A 19674-nucleotide genomic window follows, 5' to 3' on the forward strand; every position below is an offset into this window, starting at 1 on the left:
AGTGATAACGACTGATTGGCTGTATTGAAAATATGCGCGCCTGTGTCGCAGAGCTTTATTTTTTTTTCATATTGACTCATAAACTGCTCGTTAACATATTTTCACAGTTTTACTATTTGTGTAAGATTAATATTGTAAGATATATATCATATTAACACCTGTTACAAAGGGGCCTTTTTTTGTTCTACAGGAAATCAAAACATTTGAACAACCTGCCAAAACTTTTTTCAACTATCGTTTTTCGTGTGTGTGTGTGTGCATAGATTAGAATTTGTCGTTAAATTTCATATATCTAGTTTAGAAAAACATTAGTTAAATATGTATCTGTTATAAAGTTGGAAATTTTGAAAAATATACAATGTTAAATGTTTGCATTTGTTATACCTTAGCTTCATTCCATGAGGTCGCGCCTGTTCTGTTCCTTTCTGTTGTCAGAATGTGCTGGGTGTTGGAAGAATCAGCTAGGCTTTATATGTTGTCAGTGCATCCCAGACATTGCCTAATTGACCAATTGTTATATATAATGCATTTTATATTACTGTCCTTCATAAATGTCTGTCTGTCTGTCTGTCACTTGTTAAAAAAAAAAGAAAAAAAAAGAATTACTAATTTTGAAAACTAAGCAATGTGTCAAGGCAAATGGAACACAAAAACGTTTTTAAAACGGAAATGATGCTGTCGGAATTTGATTTGATATTGATATATATATATATTGACATTTTTTCAATTGTAATAAAATAGTTTTTAGCCATTTTTTGTGCGTGTGCTGTGACTATGATCAGTGTGATCGTTTTTCTGAAATTGAAAAAATGTTTCTTTTTTCACGCATGAACATTTTTTTTGATGGGAGTGAAATACTCCGGTTTTAGATTGAGCTTTTGGCTATTTTTTTTGTTTGTGAGCAATTTATATGCCTGTAATTACAATTTTTGAGACTACTTTTGTACTGATTTGACGACTACGAAAAAGCAGTAAATTTTTTAATTATTATTAATACAATAAGGTTTGCTTAATTTCAACTGTTGACAAAGCCAGTCATCAATTACCGCGTCAATATTTACCTACGATATATGCAAACATGCGTTCTGCTCATTGTGTGATGATTATTTCTGTGTGTGTGTGGAAATGAGATGCGTATCTTTCTGTTCGTCTGCTTCCGTTATCAAGGAGTGAACACTGATCTGATTTGCATTTTTCTTCCCTCCCCAAATGCATAAAGCAAATTTTACTTGAATTTACATGAGTTGAATGTGATCTTAATTTCAAAGATGTCCTGTTAAGTTTTTATCTCTTGTAACCGTAACCATTTGAATTTTTTCGTATTTTTGTTATTAGATTTAGTGTGATGTGCATTTTTGTTGTCTTTTTATCTGTAAATAAGTTAAATTTATTGGTATGTTTTTTTTGTCAGTTTAACAGTTTACTAGTTACATATACTGAATATACTCTATTTAATGGTTATTGTACTTTTTTCATTATTCGTCTAGAGCAGTATTCCAGCGTTACAAGTATAGATTCAGAAAACATACACATGTTATGGTTACTAGACTGGTATCGTCGTTAAACAAAACAAAACAAACTTTAGTCTGGTTCAAGTTTTCTCATTAAAATATAATTCAAACTGGCCAAGAAAGTTATTTTAAATTCCAAATATTTTTATGAAATTATTGATCATATATATCAAGTTATTTGTAGTACAGTGTAGACTTTTGATCATGAATGTTTTTTAATCCATTGCCAAAATCTAATTTTTTACTGTTAAGCTATGATTGAAACGGTATTATATTAACTTCAGTAGGTAGAATAATCTAAATTAAGGATATGTTTTTAATGTAGTGTTTTAACAAAACCATAAATGATTACGGTCCTGCTCCATTCAAAAAGATAATATTTTCTCGAAATGATTTTAGTTACTAAGAGAAGTCAAACTGTTTGTTCTTTTTACTGTAGTTTTTAAATTATTAATGAAGAATACTTCCAGTACTGCTTTTAATGAACATGAGTGAATACACGGGGTTTAAGCTGTTAGTCAAATTGCCAAATGTGATTTAAAGTTCAATTTGGCGAATATATGCCATTACCAATTACAGATTTTCTGACCAAAGTGCCAAATCACTATTTATTTTGGACGTCCAGCTTAAACCCTAATTACTCAATAACACGTCTTGCCATAAGTAGCCATCCTATTTATCTTTAAAAGCAAATTAAAAAGAATCAACAGTTTTGGTTTAAATTCTGAGAGACGTCAGTTGACTAACCTAGCACGTGTATTGTTTATGACTCTATACTTGTAACTAAATGTAGTTATATAGATAGTAGTATTATTCCTCTGTGGCTTGTTAGCTCATTTTCTCTGTTCTTGCAAACTGGCTTAGAGGGAAATATGATAATACTCAGCATTTCTAATCTGGTCACAAATAGACATCAGAATTATTATGTTAGTAAAATTATTACAAGCCTGACAGTCTTTTAATTAATAAGAATTAAAGAATTGTTGTGCCTCATGCAGTATTTAAGAATTTGTTTTACAGAAATATATATCTTAATATTAAAACTTGCCAGACATATAAATCTCAGCTTAGTGCAATGCAACCAATTTTTCAGTTCAGAGATGTGAATGTGTGAAATACTGTTGTCTTTACAGCAAGTAGAAATTAATCTTTGAAACTAAAGTTTGTTTTTCAAAACTACATAAATTCAGCAATAGGTGTTATGTTTCTGTTGCCATAATGAACTAAGTTAAATGCCGACCTTGTGCCTTCTACTCCACAAATGTGCATGCTTTTGCATGTACACATGATAAAGGTTAGTGACTAGCTTGTGTTTGAAGAGGTGAACCCTGTTCATTATCAAATGTATGAATCTCATTACTGCATGTCCAGTACTGTGTGCATGTTGTCAGTTTTTTCAGTTCCGTTTCTCACTCGTTAGCCCGAAGGTTTTATTATTATTTATTATTATCAACCATTTGTAAAGTCTTAACACCAGTCTGCATGTCCAGTGGCCAGTTTGCAAGAAAGAATTCATTGCCTGATGTTGAGCATAATAATTTAATTTTTCCATTGTTTGGACCACAATGCATCTGTTGTCAGGTTTCTGTCGTATTCACATTCCACTTTTTTCACAGTTAAAGCCATCTTTACTTGCCGAGTGTTTACGGTGCGCTACATTCCTTTCCTTTCTCGCTAGTTGCGATGGCTAAATAAGCCACAGATTCACCATTTCTGTTCACTACTGTATGTACTAGCTTTGGTGTAGAGAAACTCTGAACAGTTTGAAGGGAATGTAGTGCACTGCGGGTGTTTAGCAAGTAAAGATGTTTTGATAAGATCGCCTTATTGTGAGGTTTCAGTCCATTCGTGCATGGATCGAAATTTCTCAGCATTCACTGAACACTGCTGGGAACAATTTGTTATGGTTAAATGGCACACTTCTGGAATGGAGCACTGCATATTGTTAATTTGAAAACAAAACCAAGTGTTGTAACTTACTTGCTAATAAACCATTGCAGGTTATATTTGCAACTGGCTTTTAATTTCTCTTTCAATTCACTTTTGATTTTTCCCCTCAAATTGTCACTGATTATTGCCTTAAATAGATGCTCAGTAGGAAAAACGGCAATTCCCTTAAAATTAATAGACAAAACTGACTTTGGCTATATTTTTTGTATTCAGTAAATATAACTACATTAAAACCCCCTCAAAACTGGACTCTGTAAACCAGAATTGGGTCGAAACAGGATTTTTTTTTTAAGTCCCTTTTCAAGTATCAGTACAGAACATAATCCTTGTAAATTGAATACCCCTTAAAACTGGACTTTTTATTTGGTCCTGTGAGTGTCCCGTTTAAAAAAGGTTTCACTGCAGTAAAGCAGGCTTACATTTAATGTTAATGTGCAATGGACAAGATACTGCTTCAGCCTCCATTGTTCACTTTGAAGTTTGGTTCCGTTTCTTAAAAAAATTAAACTACTTAACCTTGGCACATTACTACATATGTAGAAGATTGTTTTGAAAAAGAAAAACAATGTAGATCAATAGACTTTCATTTCATACTATATGTGTAAAACATTCCAGAACAGTTTGGTCATCACATTAAAGGGTATGTAATCTTAAATCATTTTATATTCTATCCAGTAGGGTCGTTAGTGAAGTGTGCCAATTAACTTGAATGTTCCACAGTTGCCTGTTGCCAATAAATTTTTAAACTGGTACTAAGAAGGTGCTTACTTTTATAATGAAAAATTGTGCAGATTATTAATGGGAGTTCTTTAGAAAAATATATATATATATATATCTGAATGTTAAATGGTTTAGTTAGAATTTTTTGATCAGCTGTTTTCTATTTTGAAACTTTCTCGTAAGGTCCCTAGGTGGCGACTTTCTGCATTCATTACTATATTTTTTTAATGCTAATGTAATGGGATTGAGAACTTAGGCCAAGTTGCTCTCTTCTAAGTCTGTACCAAATACTAAATATGCACTAATTTTGGCTGTTTGTGTTTGTCCTTTTACAAAAAACAAAAACAAAACAAAAAAATATATATATACAAAAAAAATATAAAAAAATATTTGAAAAAAATGAAGCAAATGCAATATAGTTATGTTTTTATAGTTCTAGAAGTAAGGTGTGTGCCACTTCCAAGGTTGATTTGATCTCTGTATTGATTTGAAGATTTTTAAACTTTTTCATGTTAACTTATATAAGCCATCAATAAAATGTATGTTGGTAAATCAGTTTTTATTACTATGTATTCTCATGAGTTTGTTATGAGTGCAACTGAATATGGTATTCAATAAAGTATTTTGTTTGCTTCACCAAGTTTTGAATTATTTTTGTGACATTTGAGTTATTTATTGACTCATCGTCGAACCAAATTTCTGGTTAAATGTGTTATCGTATTTATTTTTTAATAATTACAAACTTTCTACTGTAAAACAATTTACTTATTTTGATTGGGCAACATAGCTAAAAAAAAAAAAAATCATGAATGTTGTTCTTCCATGAACCTCAGAACATGTCATTAAGAGGAAAGGATATTAGAATCGGATAAATAAGTTGTCTTTTGTTTTTGTGAAGATATCGGTTAACAGTCACAAATTTAGTATAAAATTGTTAAAAAAGTTTACAATTTGTGACGGTTATACACCAGTAAATTGATAACAAAACAAGTTATTTTATGGATCAAATTTAGGTTGCTTACTCATTGTATTTTTAAAACGATCAGTAACATGGGTCATTTGACGTCTTCCCCCGACCCGGTTAAAAATAGTTCCAGTCTGTAATCACCTTATTTTCTGAGATTTATTGAGGCATCGTCCAATCAGAGTACAGTAAATCCTGTAACAGTCGAACGTTTATAATTATATATTTTTGTTGGTTTGGTTTGATTTGCACAAATAAATATTTACACAAAACATTATTTCATCTTCAAGTTATTGGTTTGCTATTTTGCTTCAGTTTTCCATATTCTTTTGGGTACTGATTAAACCCTTGCCAGTCAAGTGTATTTGCATTTGGTAATGACACGGTATTTTCAATGAACTTGTCATTTTGGAAATGAGGAAAAGTGTGTAGTAGCGATGGTATGAATGACCCACAATCTTGAGACATGCTTGCATGGTCAACAGCAGTGGCATTTGCTTTCCTCTCTGTAAATGGAAAAATGTAACCGGTTTCCTCTGATGACTACGTGTCACCAAATGTTTGACATACAATAGCCGGTGATCAATTAATCAATGTGCTTTAGTGGTGTCATTAAACAAAACATTGTATTTTCGAGGAGAAAAAGGAAAAAATCCTTGGCTTAGTCACATAAAGTTAATTTTGTTTAACAAAACCAAAAGAGCACATGAATCATCAGCTGTTGGATGTTAAACATTGGTAATTTTGATGTAGAAAACCTGCTACATATTTCCATTAATAGTATTATATGCACCATCCCACAAACAAGATAACACATACCACAACCTTTGATATACCAGTTGTGGTGCACTGGCTAAAAGAAGAAATTGCCCAATGGGCCCACCAAGTGGGATCAATTCTAGACTGACCGCATCAAGCGAGCACATAACCATTGAGCTACGTCACATGCAAACTTGTCATTTACAATAAAAAGTGACAACATAACTGTTATTCTGATTTTTGGGGTTGATCTATTGTGCATTGTACTTGCTTTGTTTTCCACTAACAAAGTACAGGTTAATAAGATATCTGGAAAAATCATGTCTCTAAATAAAAGTTAAATTAAAAACTGGCTTATGTTAAATACTGACCAGGTGAACTAGAAACACAATAGTGAAGAAACCAAGTTTGTTATGTGTAACACCACTCGAGTACATTCATTATTATCATCAGCCACTGGATGACAATTATTACCCATATGGACAGCGAAGTGGGGAAAGAAAACCCAGCATTTCTTCCCCAGATACATTTTGACGTCATAAACAGTGCTTCACTATAGGCAGTTAATCGTGTGTAAAAATAGTCTCCATAGTGAAAGTCATGTCAACAACTAACTTAAGTTATCAGTGATACATATGTCACAGCTATGACGCAACGCTGCCTCTCGTTATCAACTTGAAAATAAGTATTGCTTGCAAATCTTCCATAAAATGATGAATATTAAAAATGGATAATAAATAGAATACCCAACATGCTACTCGGCAATAGGCCTACCGTTTATCTTGCACTCGTGAATTGATGTTATTCCCTTGCCAAAGGCTCGGGAAGGACACTATCAATTCACTCATGCACGATAACAGTCTTCACGAAAAATGTTTTGAGACGCTTGCCTTTCGGGCAAGTGGGCGTGTAAAATTTACTTGCCCGAATGAACTTCTAGATGCCCATATATTTGCCGAATTTTACCTGCTTAAATGCAGGGTTCTCATTCATTCAAAAATATCGAGTCCATGGACTCATGACCTTATATTTTGAGTCCCATTAGGAATGTAGGAGAGTCCACATTTGAAGATGAATTGATACATCCAATAAAATATCAAGTGAATTGTATAACAATTGACAACACTAAAACATTGACATTTAATTGTTTAAATGGTTTTATGTCGTAATAAAAAGTACATGAACATGAATACATTTTTTATTATTAAAATGCATGATAGAATATAAAACAAATACCAGGTAACTCATATATATTCAACTGATGACACAAAAGAACTCGAATACATATGTATTTATATTTTATGTATAAAGAATTTTCGGTTTGGCGAAAACATTTGCGAAAGATTTTTTTTTCGGGCACCTGGTAATTTCACAGACTGCGATAAAACTATTAGCTCGTCGAGTATTCTCTAATTCTGTCAGTCCTAGAGGAAACCCACTAGTGGCTACATTTTAACATTAGCAGCATTGCTCGTTTACATTCACTTTCCCACAAGACGACAAATACCACAACCTTCAATTTACTAATGGCTCAGTAGTAGAGAACTTACCCGAGATGTGATGGGTTATTTATCCAGTCTTTTTCCAGCCATCCCAAACAATGCCCCACATTTCATTTCAACTTATTTTTTTCGTGTTTATATCCAATTAAGGTTCAAGCACGTTGTCCTTGGCACACACCTCGGCTATCTGGCCTGTCTGTCCAGGACAGTGGGTTAGTGGTTAGTTGGTTAGTGGTTAGTGAGAGAGAAGAGGGTGCAGTGGCCTTACACCTACCCATTGAGCCGTTAAGAACTCAATCTGGGTTGGAGCCAGTACTGGGCTGTGAACCCTGTACCTACCAGCCTGTAGTCCGATGGCTTAACCACTGTGCCATTGAGGCCGGTTAAATGCCCCACAACTGGTAAGTTAAAGGCTGTGGTGTGTACTGTCCTGACCAGGAAAAGTACATTTAAAAGATTTGTAGACTGTACTATTATAACAATGTAGCAGTGGCAGAAAGTTTCCTCTTTAACACCAAATAGCCATATTAAAATGTTATATATTCCAAACCTCTCCACCGTTTCCTCTTTAACACCAAATAGCCATTTTAAAATGTTATTTATTCCAAACCTCTCCACCGTTTCCTCTTTAACACCAAATAGCCATATTAAAATGTTATATATTCCAAACCTCTCCACCGTTTCCTCTTTAACACCAAATAGCCATTTTAAAATGTTATTTATTCCAAACCTCTGCACTCTTTCCTCTTTAACACCAAATAGCCATTTTAAAATGTTATTTATTCCAAACCTCTCCACCGTTTCCTCTTTAACACCAATAGCCATTTTAAAATGTTATATATTCCAAACCTCTCCACTGTTCCACGTTGCAGATATTCACCACTAAACACAAACTGTAATTTCAACACTGCAATGGCAGACAATGTTACAATAAAAACTGGGTAACATCCAATAGCTGATAATGTTCTCTTGTGGTGTCCTTAAATAAAACAAAAACAAGATCACTGCACAATTGAATAATATGTAGTCTACCACAAACTGGCTTGTATAACAAAATAAAAAGAAAGATTAAAAAAAGATATGTAAAATTTACCGGTAGTATCATTAATTTTTAAAAATTAGTACTAACATTGATCGTTCACAGTTATGACCCAAGATTCACTGGACTAAGACTTCCAGAAGAAAGACCATTATTACGGAATTTTTTGTTCATATGTATCAGAATCCTCAACACGAACAAAATCGAATTATGCTAAGATTTATTGAGTGTACCAGAATACAATAGAGATAACTCTCTGGAAAATCTGTGTAGTGGAAAACCCATCACATTGAAGTAATCTCCCTTGATTGCCTCCACAAGTGTTCCACCGATTCCCTGAATACCATATCCTCCAGCTTTATCCCTGCAATACAAACAATGCAGGATGCATTACCAACCTAAATATGTTATTAAAAGTAAAAACATTTAATCCCTGCATGATCAGTCTGTGACATTTCAAAAAGACCACAATACTGATCCTTTTTACAACCATAACTAGTAATAGGACACAGGAGAGAGCAATTTTTATCTAACCGGAGAGAACTACTGTAAAATCACTTTTGTTAATTGTGATCTAATTTTTGTGTAATCAATGTAATTTGTGTGCAGTAAATAAATTTAAGAGCACACTGAAAATATAATACAGGAATACAATTAATATTACCTTTTCCATCTACAAATTAAAGTACCCAACAAAATATAGGTTTTTTTGGTGATGTTTTTTTGTTTAGCAAAACTACGGAAAAAAAAAATTCACAGTATATTAATTACCGAGTCATAATACGGTTTTAATGCATAAAATAGTTGTAGAAGTAAAATGGAATCGAGTTCAGGCTGCCCAGTCATGGTTTTCAGAAAACCATATTTTAACATTTTAAAAAATTCTGAAAAATCAAAAAGAGAATAAAAAAATTTCCATTAAAATTATACACCTTTGTATCACTCCCATTATAGTATGTCCTTCCCCCAAAAGATCCAATAAAATGGAAAATAAATTAAATGATGAACTATTCTTATGTTTGTAAAATGTGTGGAGATAATCAACTGTTGTTATTAGCCGTTGATGTAAGACGTACATGGGTTCTCCTGTGTTAATGTAGCTGTTGATGATTTCTGGTGACATCTTTGTCATTATCACTTCTGTTGACTCAAAAAACTTGATGACCTTGAACTGTTTATCATCTGGTAATGTTCCACCTGTGGTACAAGAGAAAAATTGTATCAGTTGATGAAATGTACCAGTACTAAATGTACTAAATTCAAGGGCCATAACTCTAACAAAAATGGATAAATCAACATTAAAGGTAGGGTCAACTCAAACAAGAGCCTTATGTGTTGGAAAGATGCATACCCGGACCACCAACACACACTGACACTTTAGCAAATGAAAAACGAGTAATTTTAGAGTTAATAAAAAAACATGATTATTCCTGCTAACTGGGGGCAGCCATTTTGTTTCGGTTTTGTGACGTCCGGTGGGATAGCTTGGGGCGAAGTGATGTCAGCTCCTGACCATCTCCTGTATGTACAGTGTAAACAAAAGCAGTAATTTTCGACAAGGCGCTTCTCTTTGATCAACCTGACTTGTAAAACAGCATAAATGACGTAATAATATAATAAACTATTTAACTAAATATATTTCAAGTTGCATTAACAGAACAAAATGGGGTTATAGCATTTTTCTTTGTTAAATAATCCAAAGGAAAAATGTACACTATTAGGCCTATTGATATGCTACGTTACCCAAGTGATAATTTTATTTTCTTTGGAACAACGTAATTGGTCAGTTCTGTGGTTTTCGATGGAAAAGTCTACTTAATCAATAGTTTTACAAAACTATTTACAGTAATAAACCATGTCCATTACCATTTTAGGGGCGACAGGTAATATTCCACAATACCGGTATGTATTTTTGTGTCTAGACAGCGTCAATGAATTGGCTCGTCTGGAAACCAACATAGACCAATTAACTAAGAAAACACTCCGTGTATCATTTCAGTACGTAGGTTAATGCATGGGCAAAACATTGTTAATTATTTCGACTTGTTGTGTAGCCACTCTGACAATGGTATTTTATTTTGTATTGAAAAATAATATATATATTGTGCTGGATATACTTATTGCTGGTTTACTGGGGTGTGTATTATTACAGAACATTGCAATGTATGACTATTTATCATCCAGTAAAAACCAGGTAGATTGTGTTTTTCTAGTTCTAAGGCTCATTCCTGACGTTACGCGTTAAGTATTATGTAACCATCAGCTTGCCAGAGGGCATACTCACTGAGATGGTACAAAATGGCTGCGCCCGTTCTATATAATAGCCGTCACATTTAACCGTTTTATTAATTAACTATACGATTATACGTGTTGCTATTAAGCAATAATGTGCATTATATATCATTGAATATGCACACCAGGCCAAATGCCTTGATTGTCTCTTCCTTTAAGGAAGGAAATGTTTTATTTAACAACGCACTCAACACATTTTATGTACAGTTATATGTCATCAGACATATGGTAAAGGACCACACAGATATTGAGAGAGGAAACCCACTGTCACCACTTCATGGGCTACTCCTTTCGGTTAGCAGCAAGGGATCTTTTATATGCACCATGAGGACTCACCCTGGATCAAAAATACCTGTAGCAAAAATATTAGCCAAATGGAATTTTTATTAGCCATATTGAAAATGCTTTAGCCAAATTTGTTTTACACAGTATTGTACGGTATCGAGTATTTATATATGAATATAAAAATTTATCTTTTTCAGCTAATTGTGTACAAACTGGAATAAATAGGAATAACAAAACCTCAATGGGGGTAGGGACCATCCCATAGACAGGATAGTACATACCACACAGTTGTGGAGCACTGGCTGGAACAAGAAATAGCCCAATGGGTCCACTGATGGGGATCAATCCTACACTGACCGCACATCAAGCGAACACTTTACCATTGGGCTACGTCCCGCCCCAAATCAACATTAAAGTCAAATTCAATCTATAATATTATAAAACTATGCACAAAATTCCTGTCCAAAATCTTGAGGAATTGTGAAAAGTAAGTCTAAAAAAATAATACCTGTATGTGGGATAGACCGACAGATGGAGATAATTGGACTGATAAATATTGTCAAGTACAGACATAATCTGAAATTAGTTTAATACTGTTCATGCTTTAAATTGTTTTGTCTAAACTGAGCAAACACAAATGTATTCTCAAGTTGAGATTTTCCTATTCTCAACAACCACTTGTCATTTTCCTCCTTCTTAGCAGCACCCACCATCATCTTCATTAACACTGTCCACCCTATCCTCCACGACAGCAGTCCTTACATACTTAACTGTACCCATACTGCTTTTGTTGAAAAACGATTCTCGGAATACTATTAACTGGTTTTTATATACTTACTTGCACCCACACTATTCTGCTATTGATAAAGTTAGCCTGTCCAACAGCGCTATCAACCAGTACTGAAGTGGGAATGAATGTTAAGTGAGTGGGTAATATAGAGAATATGAAAAAAAAATTGTTTTGTTTAACGACATCACTGGAGCACATTGATTAATTAATCATCTGCTATTGGATGTCAAACATTTGGTAATTCTGACAAATTATGTCAACAGAGGAAACTCGCTACATTTTACCTAATGCAGCAAGGGATCTTTTATATGCACTTTCCTAACACATACCACTGCCTTTGACCAGTTGTGGTGCATTGGTTGGAACGAGAAAAAACCCAGTCAGCTGAATGGATCTACCGAGGTGGTTCAACCCTGCGACGCAAGAACCTTAAACGACTGGCTAAATCCCGCCCCCCATATGAGTATTATGGCCGAAATAAAATCTAATCAGTTTACCTGTTAATGATGCTGGCATAATGAGGACGATTCCCGTGTATACCATGTGACTCCGCCCACTGAATCTAGATATAACACACAATCAGTAAGTATCTCTTATTAGACATACATTACTATATCAACCAGAAATTACAGCATTAAACTCAACAAATAGTAAATTAGCATTATTATTAAATTTTGGTATGGGGATATATAACCCTATAACACAGTATGTATCGTAAGATATTATTTACCGCAGTGTCAACAGTATTGAAAGGAAACAAATCAAGTTTATTATGCAGACTTCAAAATGTATGGATCACCTCTGTGTATTAAGTTAGCAATGTGAGATGAAGCCAAGATCAATGTTTCCAACTGACAACTGACTTAAAATCTAGAAAATACTGTTAATACAGTTAGGGTGTATGCATATATTTACCTTTTCAATCATCTATATCGGTACACCAGCAATATCGACAACTCAGCTAGAAGTTATATTACAGTAAATGTGAAATCATCACTATTTTCACACAAAAAGTATTATCTATTCTATATTAGGCTTATTACCACTTACTAAAGTGTAGGTAAATTTTAAATAGACCAATTAAAACGTTTGTTTTGTCACAGATGCACACTGGTAATTTCTCACCAAAAAGTATTAATTTACTTTAAATTGTAATGATTAATCCTTCAACTATATGACCATAAAAAATAGTAGACATATAATTTCATTTACTAGTAGAAAAACAAAAAGGTATTTTATTGGAAAAGTTCTAGATGGTGACATTCAAGAAACTTAGGTTGTCACAGTTTTTCAGAGTATGTGGCCCTGACTGCCGACAATCTAATTTTAATCAGATAGGACTGCCAATCACATCCTGCGATTATTATACACCCACTTACTGTGACAACATGCTGAATGCATCACTTTGATCTTTTGGTTTTTCATAAATTTTGTTGTCCATTGCTACAACTGTATCAGCTCCTATAATTAAGTCAGGGAGAATCTGAAGAGTTGAAATAAAAGTAAAATAATAATAACAGTATTATTATTCAAATCTGTAAATATAATCAGAAATTATTATTGTATACAATTGTATAAAATGGTCAAGAAACAAAAATTTTAACAGCTCATTTTCGTGTCTGCTATGGAGTGAACTCAAATGAAAGTAATTCAGTTTTCATGGTATATACTACCAAATCAAATCCCATAAACGACAATAGTAACATATGTGGCTAAACCTCCTACCTGCAACGTATCAACAGACATAACGCCACGGATATAAATACTACCACCCCTCACACTTAAAGTGAATCAGAAAAAATTGGGGGTCAAGCTGCTCGTTTCTGAGATAATGGGTAGCGTCTATGACACCTTAGTTCCACACAAAATTCGAGTACTTTTTTTTACAGGTACCCCATACATGTTTCAAGCACAAGGCTACTTGACACATTGGTACTAGATGAAATAAAATTGCATATTTTTTTTACCCAGATAAAACTATTATTTTTTACAACCAACACACTCACATTTATAACCAATCACAGGACTTGTGGTGTTCACTTCTCTATCAAAAGTTCGGTGCACCTCGAACTTTGACCCAGCCGGAAGTTATTTGGTTTAGTACTACCTTCAACATGTATTTCCATTAAAATGCTAAAATTTTCATGCCTTTTGCTCGATTGTATGAATAATAATAGAGGATACTCCTCGAGTGTCTTGTGATATCATAATTTATTAGCATGAGTTGATAAAAGTATGAAATCCAGGGCTTGTCAAGGATTTTTATACTTTCATTAATGAGTGCTAATAAATTATGATATCACAAGACATGAGGGGGGTATTCTTTTTATCATCCATTATTATTCTTTTCATTTGCGACAATTGTAAACAATGTCAGTAATGTGGGTTGAATGTCACTATATTTGGCAGCAGTAGACTCGTTAACTAGCAGAACGACATTGGCGTGACGTCACTAATGATAGGTTTAGCCCTGAAACATACACAGTAACGTAACCAACAGATTGTTTTGTGATTAAAATTTGACCTAGGAGAATATTGCAGGAGATATAGCAAATTATAGTTCCAGAAATATCTCCTATAAAAGCCTTTAATGGATGATAAAATTAATTATCAGGCCTATTGGAATACCAATGTGAAGTGTTTTATATGAGTGTCCATGTATGTATAGTAGGTATACTCTATAGTCGGGCAGTACATTTTAAAAATGTATTAAGTATATAGTAGAAAAAGAAAAGAAAAAAAGTAAATGTTTGAATCTCAAGTGCTCTTATAGGCCTAATTATGATGATATTTCCCAGTTTGCAGCCTCTGAATTATGTTCACTGGCCATACACTTTCCTTAGGATTTATTTAGATGGCCACCAATCTATTTCTCTATTTTTTTTACATTGCATATTAACTTCAATAGCTTCAGAACAGAAATTCACCTACGTACATTTTGTTGCTTTGAAAAATGTTCAGCCACTGCCAGCGTTTTCAAACGAGCATTCTCGATCACGTAATCACTTGGATGTGCAAACTCTGACTTGTTCAAGTTTTCTTCAAATGTTGATGGTACGACATCAAATTTCATTCCCTACAGGTATGATATAACAATAATATTTTATACAAATTCCATAAAATGAAGCCAATGAAAATATTTTATCTTTTTTGGTGGGGGGAGGGGGAGGGTCTTTTCGTTTTGTAAGAAAAAAAGGAAATATTTAAAGCTGGAGTCTCTTCTGCATTTGTTCAGCAATTACATCACACAAAATTGAGCATTTTTTTTACCCCCCCCTCTCCCTTGTAAAGCTAAGACCTCCCCCTCTAAAATTATGTAATGCTTGAAAACATCACGCCTCTGCTTTTCCCATTATTATGACATAATCGGACCAAAAACCGGACTCGGTGGCATCGTGGCTAGGCCACCGGTCTACAGGCTGGTAGGTACTGGGTTCGGATCCCAGTCAAGGCATGGGATTTTTAATCCAGATACCGACTCCAAACCCTGAGTGAGAGTGAGATGCTTCGCAAGGCTCAATGGGTAGGTGTAAACCACTTGCACCGACCAGTGATCCATAACTGGTTCAACAAAGGCCATGGTTTGTGCTATCCTGCCTGTGGGTAGTGCAAATAAAAGATCCCTTGCTGCCTGTCATAAAACAGTAGCCTATGTGGTGACAACTGGTTTCCTCTAAAAAAACAGTGTCAGAATGACCATATGTTTCACGTCCAATAGCCGATGATAAGATAAAAAATCAATGTCCTCTAGTGGTGTTGTTAAATAAAACAAACTTTACTTTAATCTGACCAAAAGGGAGGGATCTAGCTTAATTGGTAGAGCGCTCTCCCGAGGTGCTTTAATTGGTTGCAGAATTGAACCACCTTGGTGGTCACATTCTCCGATTTGTTTTTTTCCCCCATTCCCAACCGGTGCCCCATAACTGGTGTATTAAAGGCTTTGGTCTGTACTGTCCTGTCTGTGGGAAAATAAATTTAAAAGATCCCTTGATGCTAATGAAAAACAAAAACAAACAGCAAACACAAACCTGGAACTTTTGTTACCTACATCACTTTTCAATTTTGAGCCTGCCTATAGCAATTTTAAACCAGTTACCTGTCCTTTGCAACAAATATAAAAACTAAAAATTATCCAATCAACTGATGGCAATATTATTTACCCAGTGGCACAAAATTGCCATCGGTAAACTCCCTGACCTACAGCAATTCATATCGCAACAACAGCAATTTCCATCAGTGCCGTAGTTAAATTTGAGCCCTTCAAACATAACTTATGTTTTAATATCCTTTTTTTCAACTATCAACATAATTATATAGTCAGCTAGTTGAGTTCATCATAAGTAGAAATGTTTTTATTATCATAATGGGTATCAGGTCGTTTTGCCCTTATTCCTGATCGCCCCGTGTCGTTTTGCCATCTTTACAGGGTCGTTGCAAATCAGATATACATGTAGGTTATCCATTTGTAACTCTTTATCAACCATAAACACCATTTATATGTATATGTTATTATGTGCAATATTTTAAAGAACCCCTCCCTTCACACCATCCCAGTTCCTATGGGCCTGATGTATTTTGTGCTTTTTTAAAACGATTTTGTGAGAATATACTTGTTTTGGGTACAAACTAAGAGTTCCCCTTAGAAAATCACATACAGATTTAATCCTTATTACATTCAACAGTTGTTAGATTAAGTCATATCCTTTCACCCCTCTTGTAGAATATCCCATAAAAAGTCAAAATGGCAGCTGGCACAAAATTACATGCTTTTTGCCCTATGCGATCTCAGCGAAGTCGATACAGGTGACATGGTTATCATCTAGTATGTGGAATCCGTGTCATTGTAATTGTTTTTTCAAGATTTCTGTCTGGACAAAATGTGGGTAAAATCTAACGAAAAATAAAGGAAATTTATTGTAGTTGTCAACATTTTGTTTCGGACTTTACGTTTAAGTCTACAACCGTGTTGCCTGTTAGGTGACTATTACGACAAAATTATGGGTAAAATTATTTTTTATATACCTAATTTTGCATACTAATACCACCCCCAATACAATAGGGATGAAATGACTTGTAATGGAGAACGAAACGACTCGGGGCGAACGGGAATAAGGGCGAAACGACTCGGGGTCGAATAGGAATAAGGGCGAAATGACCCGGATTCATCATAATGCACAGATTGGAAAAGAACTTAATGCATTTTTATCAAATATTTATGTGTCCTAAATTAACAACTGCATCTAAAGGATATCAGATAGATAAATAGTGTGTATTAATATTCTAACTGATTAAATTATATAAATGTTCTCGAGATTGCAGCTTTAAACATTACATTTTGCAAGTAAGGTTGACCACAAAATTTTCTTACAATATTCTGAAGTATTTGCTTTCTTCGAGGTGATCCACTTGCTAAGATAATTTGTTTAGTGTTTAGAATGTGCATAATTGGTTGTAACATATTCAGTGACTGTTATGACTCTTGACAATGAGGACATGTAAAACATGAACACGTGTGTTTCTATGCAGTGTTGTTTTGGTGTAGGGTAGAATTAGCAGACAGAAAAACTTACTAGACTTCCGGTATACACCGTCCGGTTCTCCTTTCCAAAAGAAGGTTGCAAGTGTGTGTTTTTCCCCAAAATAAGTGCGTAATGACAGTGCCACTATTGTTTTGCATGTGTTAAAGTAAAAGTAAATGTAACGCTTTGCTGTATAATAATATTTATTGTTTTATTTGTGTTTGTATGTGAGTGCATGTGACGTGATAGTGAAAGCCTGAAGGTTAGAACCTGATTGGTCATGAACAGATGAACGTGACACACTGGAGTCGAACCACCACGCCTCCACCCCCCTCCACCTCACCCTCTACACGTTCACAAATCGTGAAACTGTGCACCATTATTTGTATAGCAACCATTTTTATAGTATATATAGTGCTTGTGGAACAGAAAGTAAACTATTTTAAATGTGCATTGTAACTGTAAACTGTATGACCGTGTCTGAGTGTTTAACTTGGTAACTTTTATCTGTGATGAATAAAGTGAAATTAATTGATGTGACAGTGCTGGGAATCAGCTGGGATTTCATCATGGGTTATAATTGGTTTGCACCAACTGATCAATTTTCAATATATAATTGGTTACAAATATATGAACTTATTTTAGTTATTAGGACAATGCATTTATTATCACACTTATTATTTACATTTTTCTAATTTTACCTTTAATATAGTAGTTCATTATCAGTTTTCTTTATGAGCCTTTTCCCGGGCAAGTATTCAGATTATTCCTGGCAGATTCACACTAGAACATTTTTAGGGTCCTGTTTCATTCTATAATTGCATCTTTGAATGTGACACTGTACCATGGTTTACTGAAGCACGTCCGTAGTGGTGGTCTACACTAATTGTTTGGGAAGTCAAAGTATTGATGTGACTGGCCTGATTGTCAAGTCCAAAAAAGTCCCATGTGTATACACCTTGGAATTTATTTTATTAACAAAACAAAATAAATGTAAAATATGTAAAAAAAAACCCAAACAATTGATTTGTTTCTATTTATAATTTCAGCTTTCTTGAGCGAGTGTTAGAAGACATGGTGACAAAATGAGTCGGCTTGACCACATGTACCGCAAGGTGCTGCTTACAAAGTACTTCACTAAAGGATGGGGAAAACCAGAAAATTTGAAAAGGTTACTTGTCTTCATGATTTGGATTTTGATGATATTAAACATATGTTTATTAATATTACCGGTATACAATATATCATAATTTCTGACTTGATCCTTTAGATCAGAAATGCAGTGTACCCACATGTGTGTTTGTGATCTATGTCTTAAAAGCAGTTGTTTTAAAAGTGCTGACAATTGTTTTTAAGCATTGTTCGGTATTTACGGCTATGACAACTATTTCTACCATTTAATTACTTATTACAATTTATTACCACTTTTGACAAATTCAAAGTATTTATAGTCATACTGGTGCTTGTAGTTTCTGATACCAGTAATACCGGTAATTAATACGTTTTGTGTGAAACAGAAAAAGTACATACCTATAGAACTTTAATACACATAAGGCCAAATAAAAAAATGGTTTGTTTCTGGTCACCCGACCGACCCTAAATTTTGCCACCGACCCTGAACTTTTTTTTTCTGCTGGGGTGGGGGGAAGCACACAGAGAAGTTGTGGTCGCGGATCGACAAAGCAGACGACAGAAGTACTCAAGTAGGATAACTCTTACACGTCAGTGTGTGTGTTAAATGGAGGTTGAGGGGTTGGGGGGGGGGGCAGCAGCGATGGTTTTTATACACCCCCACTGAAATTGGAATCATTAACCAGTGTTCTATGTTGCGACCAAAATGGTCGCCAATGCGACCAAAATGTTGGCGTGACGACCGATTGAATTTATTATCGTCGCCATCTGGCGACTGACTCCAAAAACGTCTAAGTATTAAATTATTTGCCATGTGCGTTCAGAGTCCTAGCAGCGAAAACAAATGAAATTTGTTGACATCATTGTGCAGTCGGAACATTTCACTATTTACGAAGTTGTCCGATTGATCACTGTGAATTCCGTATTAATTGTCGTTACAATTCGGAACTCATCGTTGATTTTAGTAATTTGGCGAAAACAATCCAGATACTTACAACACATTCATAAATGATACAAAATGAGTAGTGTCGCACTGTGGCGAGTAACATTTTAAGCTTGGCTAGTAAATTTTTTTTGTCCACTAGCCAAAGAAGAGTAAGTTATAAAACCGAGTGTAGAACACTGTTAATAATACGTGCTCTTATTAGGTACCACGGTAATTGGTGACACACGAGATCGCATGACAGTACGGTAACGTGTGTGGCGATTAAA

The 19674-nt window shown here is 34.4% G+C and overlaps 2 protein-coding genes across 2 annotated transcripts in view; one reads left to right on the forward strand and one right to left on the reverse strand.

Moving 5' to 3' along the window:
* The window catches only part of LOC121374775 (B-box type zinc finger protein ncl-1-like), a 75291-nt gene that overhangs the window by 37939 nt on the left and 17678 nt on the right, over window positions 1-19674 (forward strand). The window contains exon 3 of the mRNA XM_041501883.1: window positions 18395-18502. Coding sequence (XP_041357817.1) covers window positions 18395-18502 — 108 coding nt within the window. The remainder of the gene's footprint in view (window positions 1-18394; window positions 18503-19674) is intronic.
* Window positions 7738-17342, reverse strand: LOC121374340 (probable bifunctional dTTP/UTP pyrophosphatase/methyltransferase protein). The gene is made up of 7 exons (XM_041501409.1): window positions 17181-17342; window positions 14748-14888; window positions 13192-13295; window positions 12310-12374; window positions 9522-9642; window positions 8679-8809; window positions 7738-8385 (listed from the first exon to the last, which is right to left on the reverse strand). The coding sequence occupies exons 1-7, from the start codon at window positions 17268-17270 to the stop codon at window positions 8186-8188; spliced, it is 852 nt and encodes a 283-aa protein (XP_041357343.1). The 5' UTR covers window positions 17271-17342; the 3' UTR covers window positions 7738-8185.

The sequence above is a fragment of the Gigantopelta aegis genome, chromosome 6 (genome assembly GCF_016097555.1).
Source record: "Gigantopelta aegis isolate Gae_Host chromosome 6, Gae_host_genome, whole genome shotgun sequence".
NCBI lineage: Eukaryota > Metazoa > Mollusca > Gastropoda > Neomphalida > Peltospiridae > Gigantopelta > Gigantopelta aegis.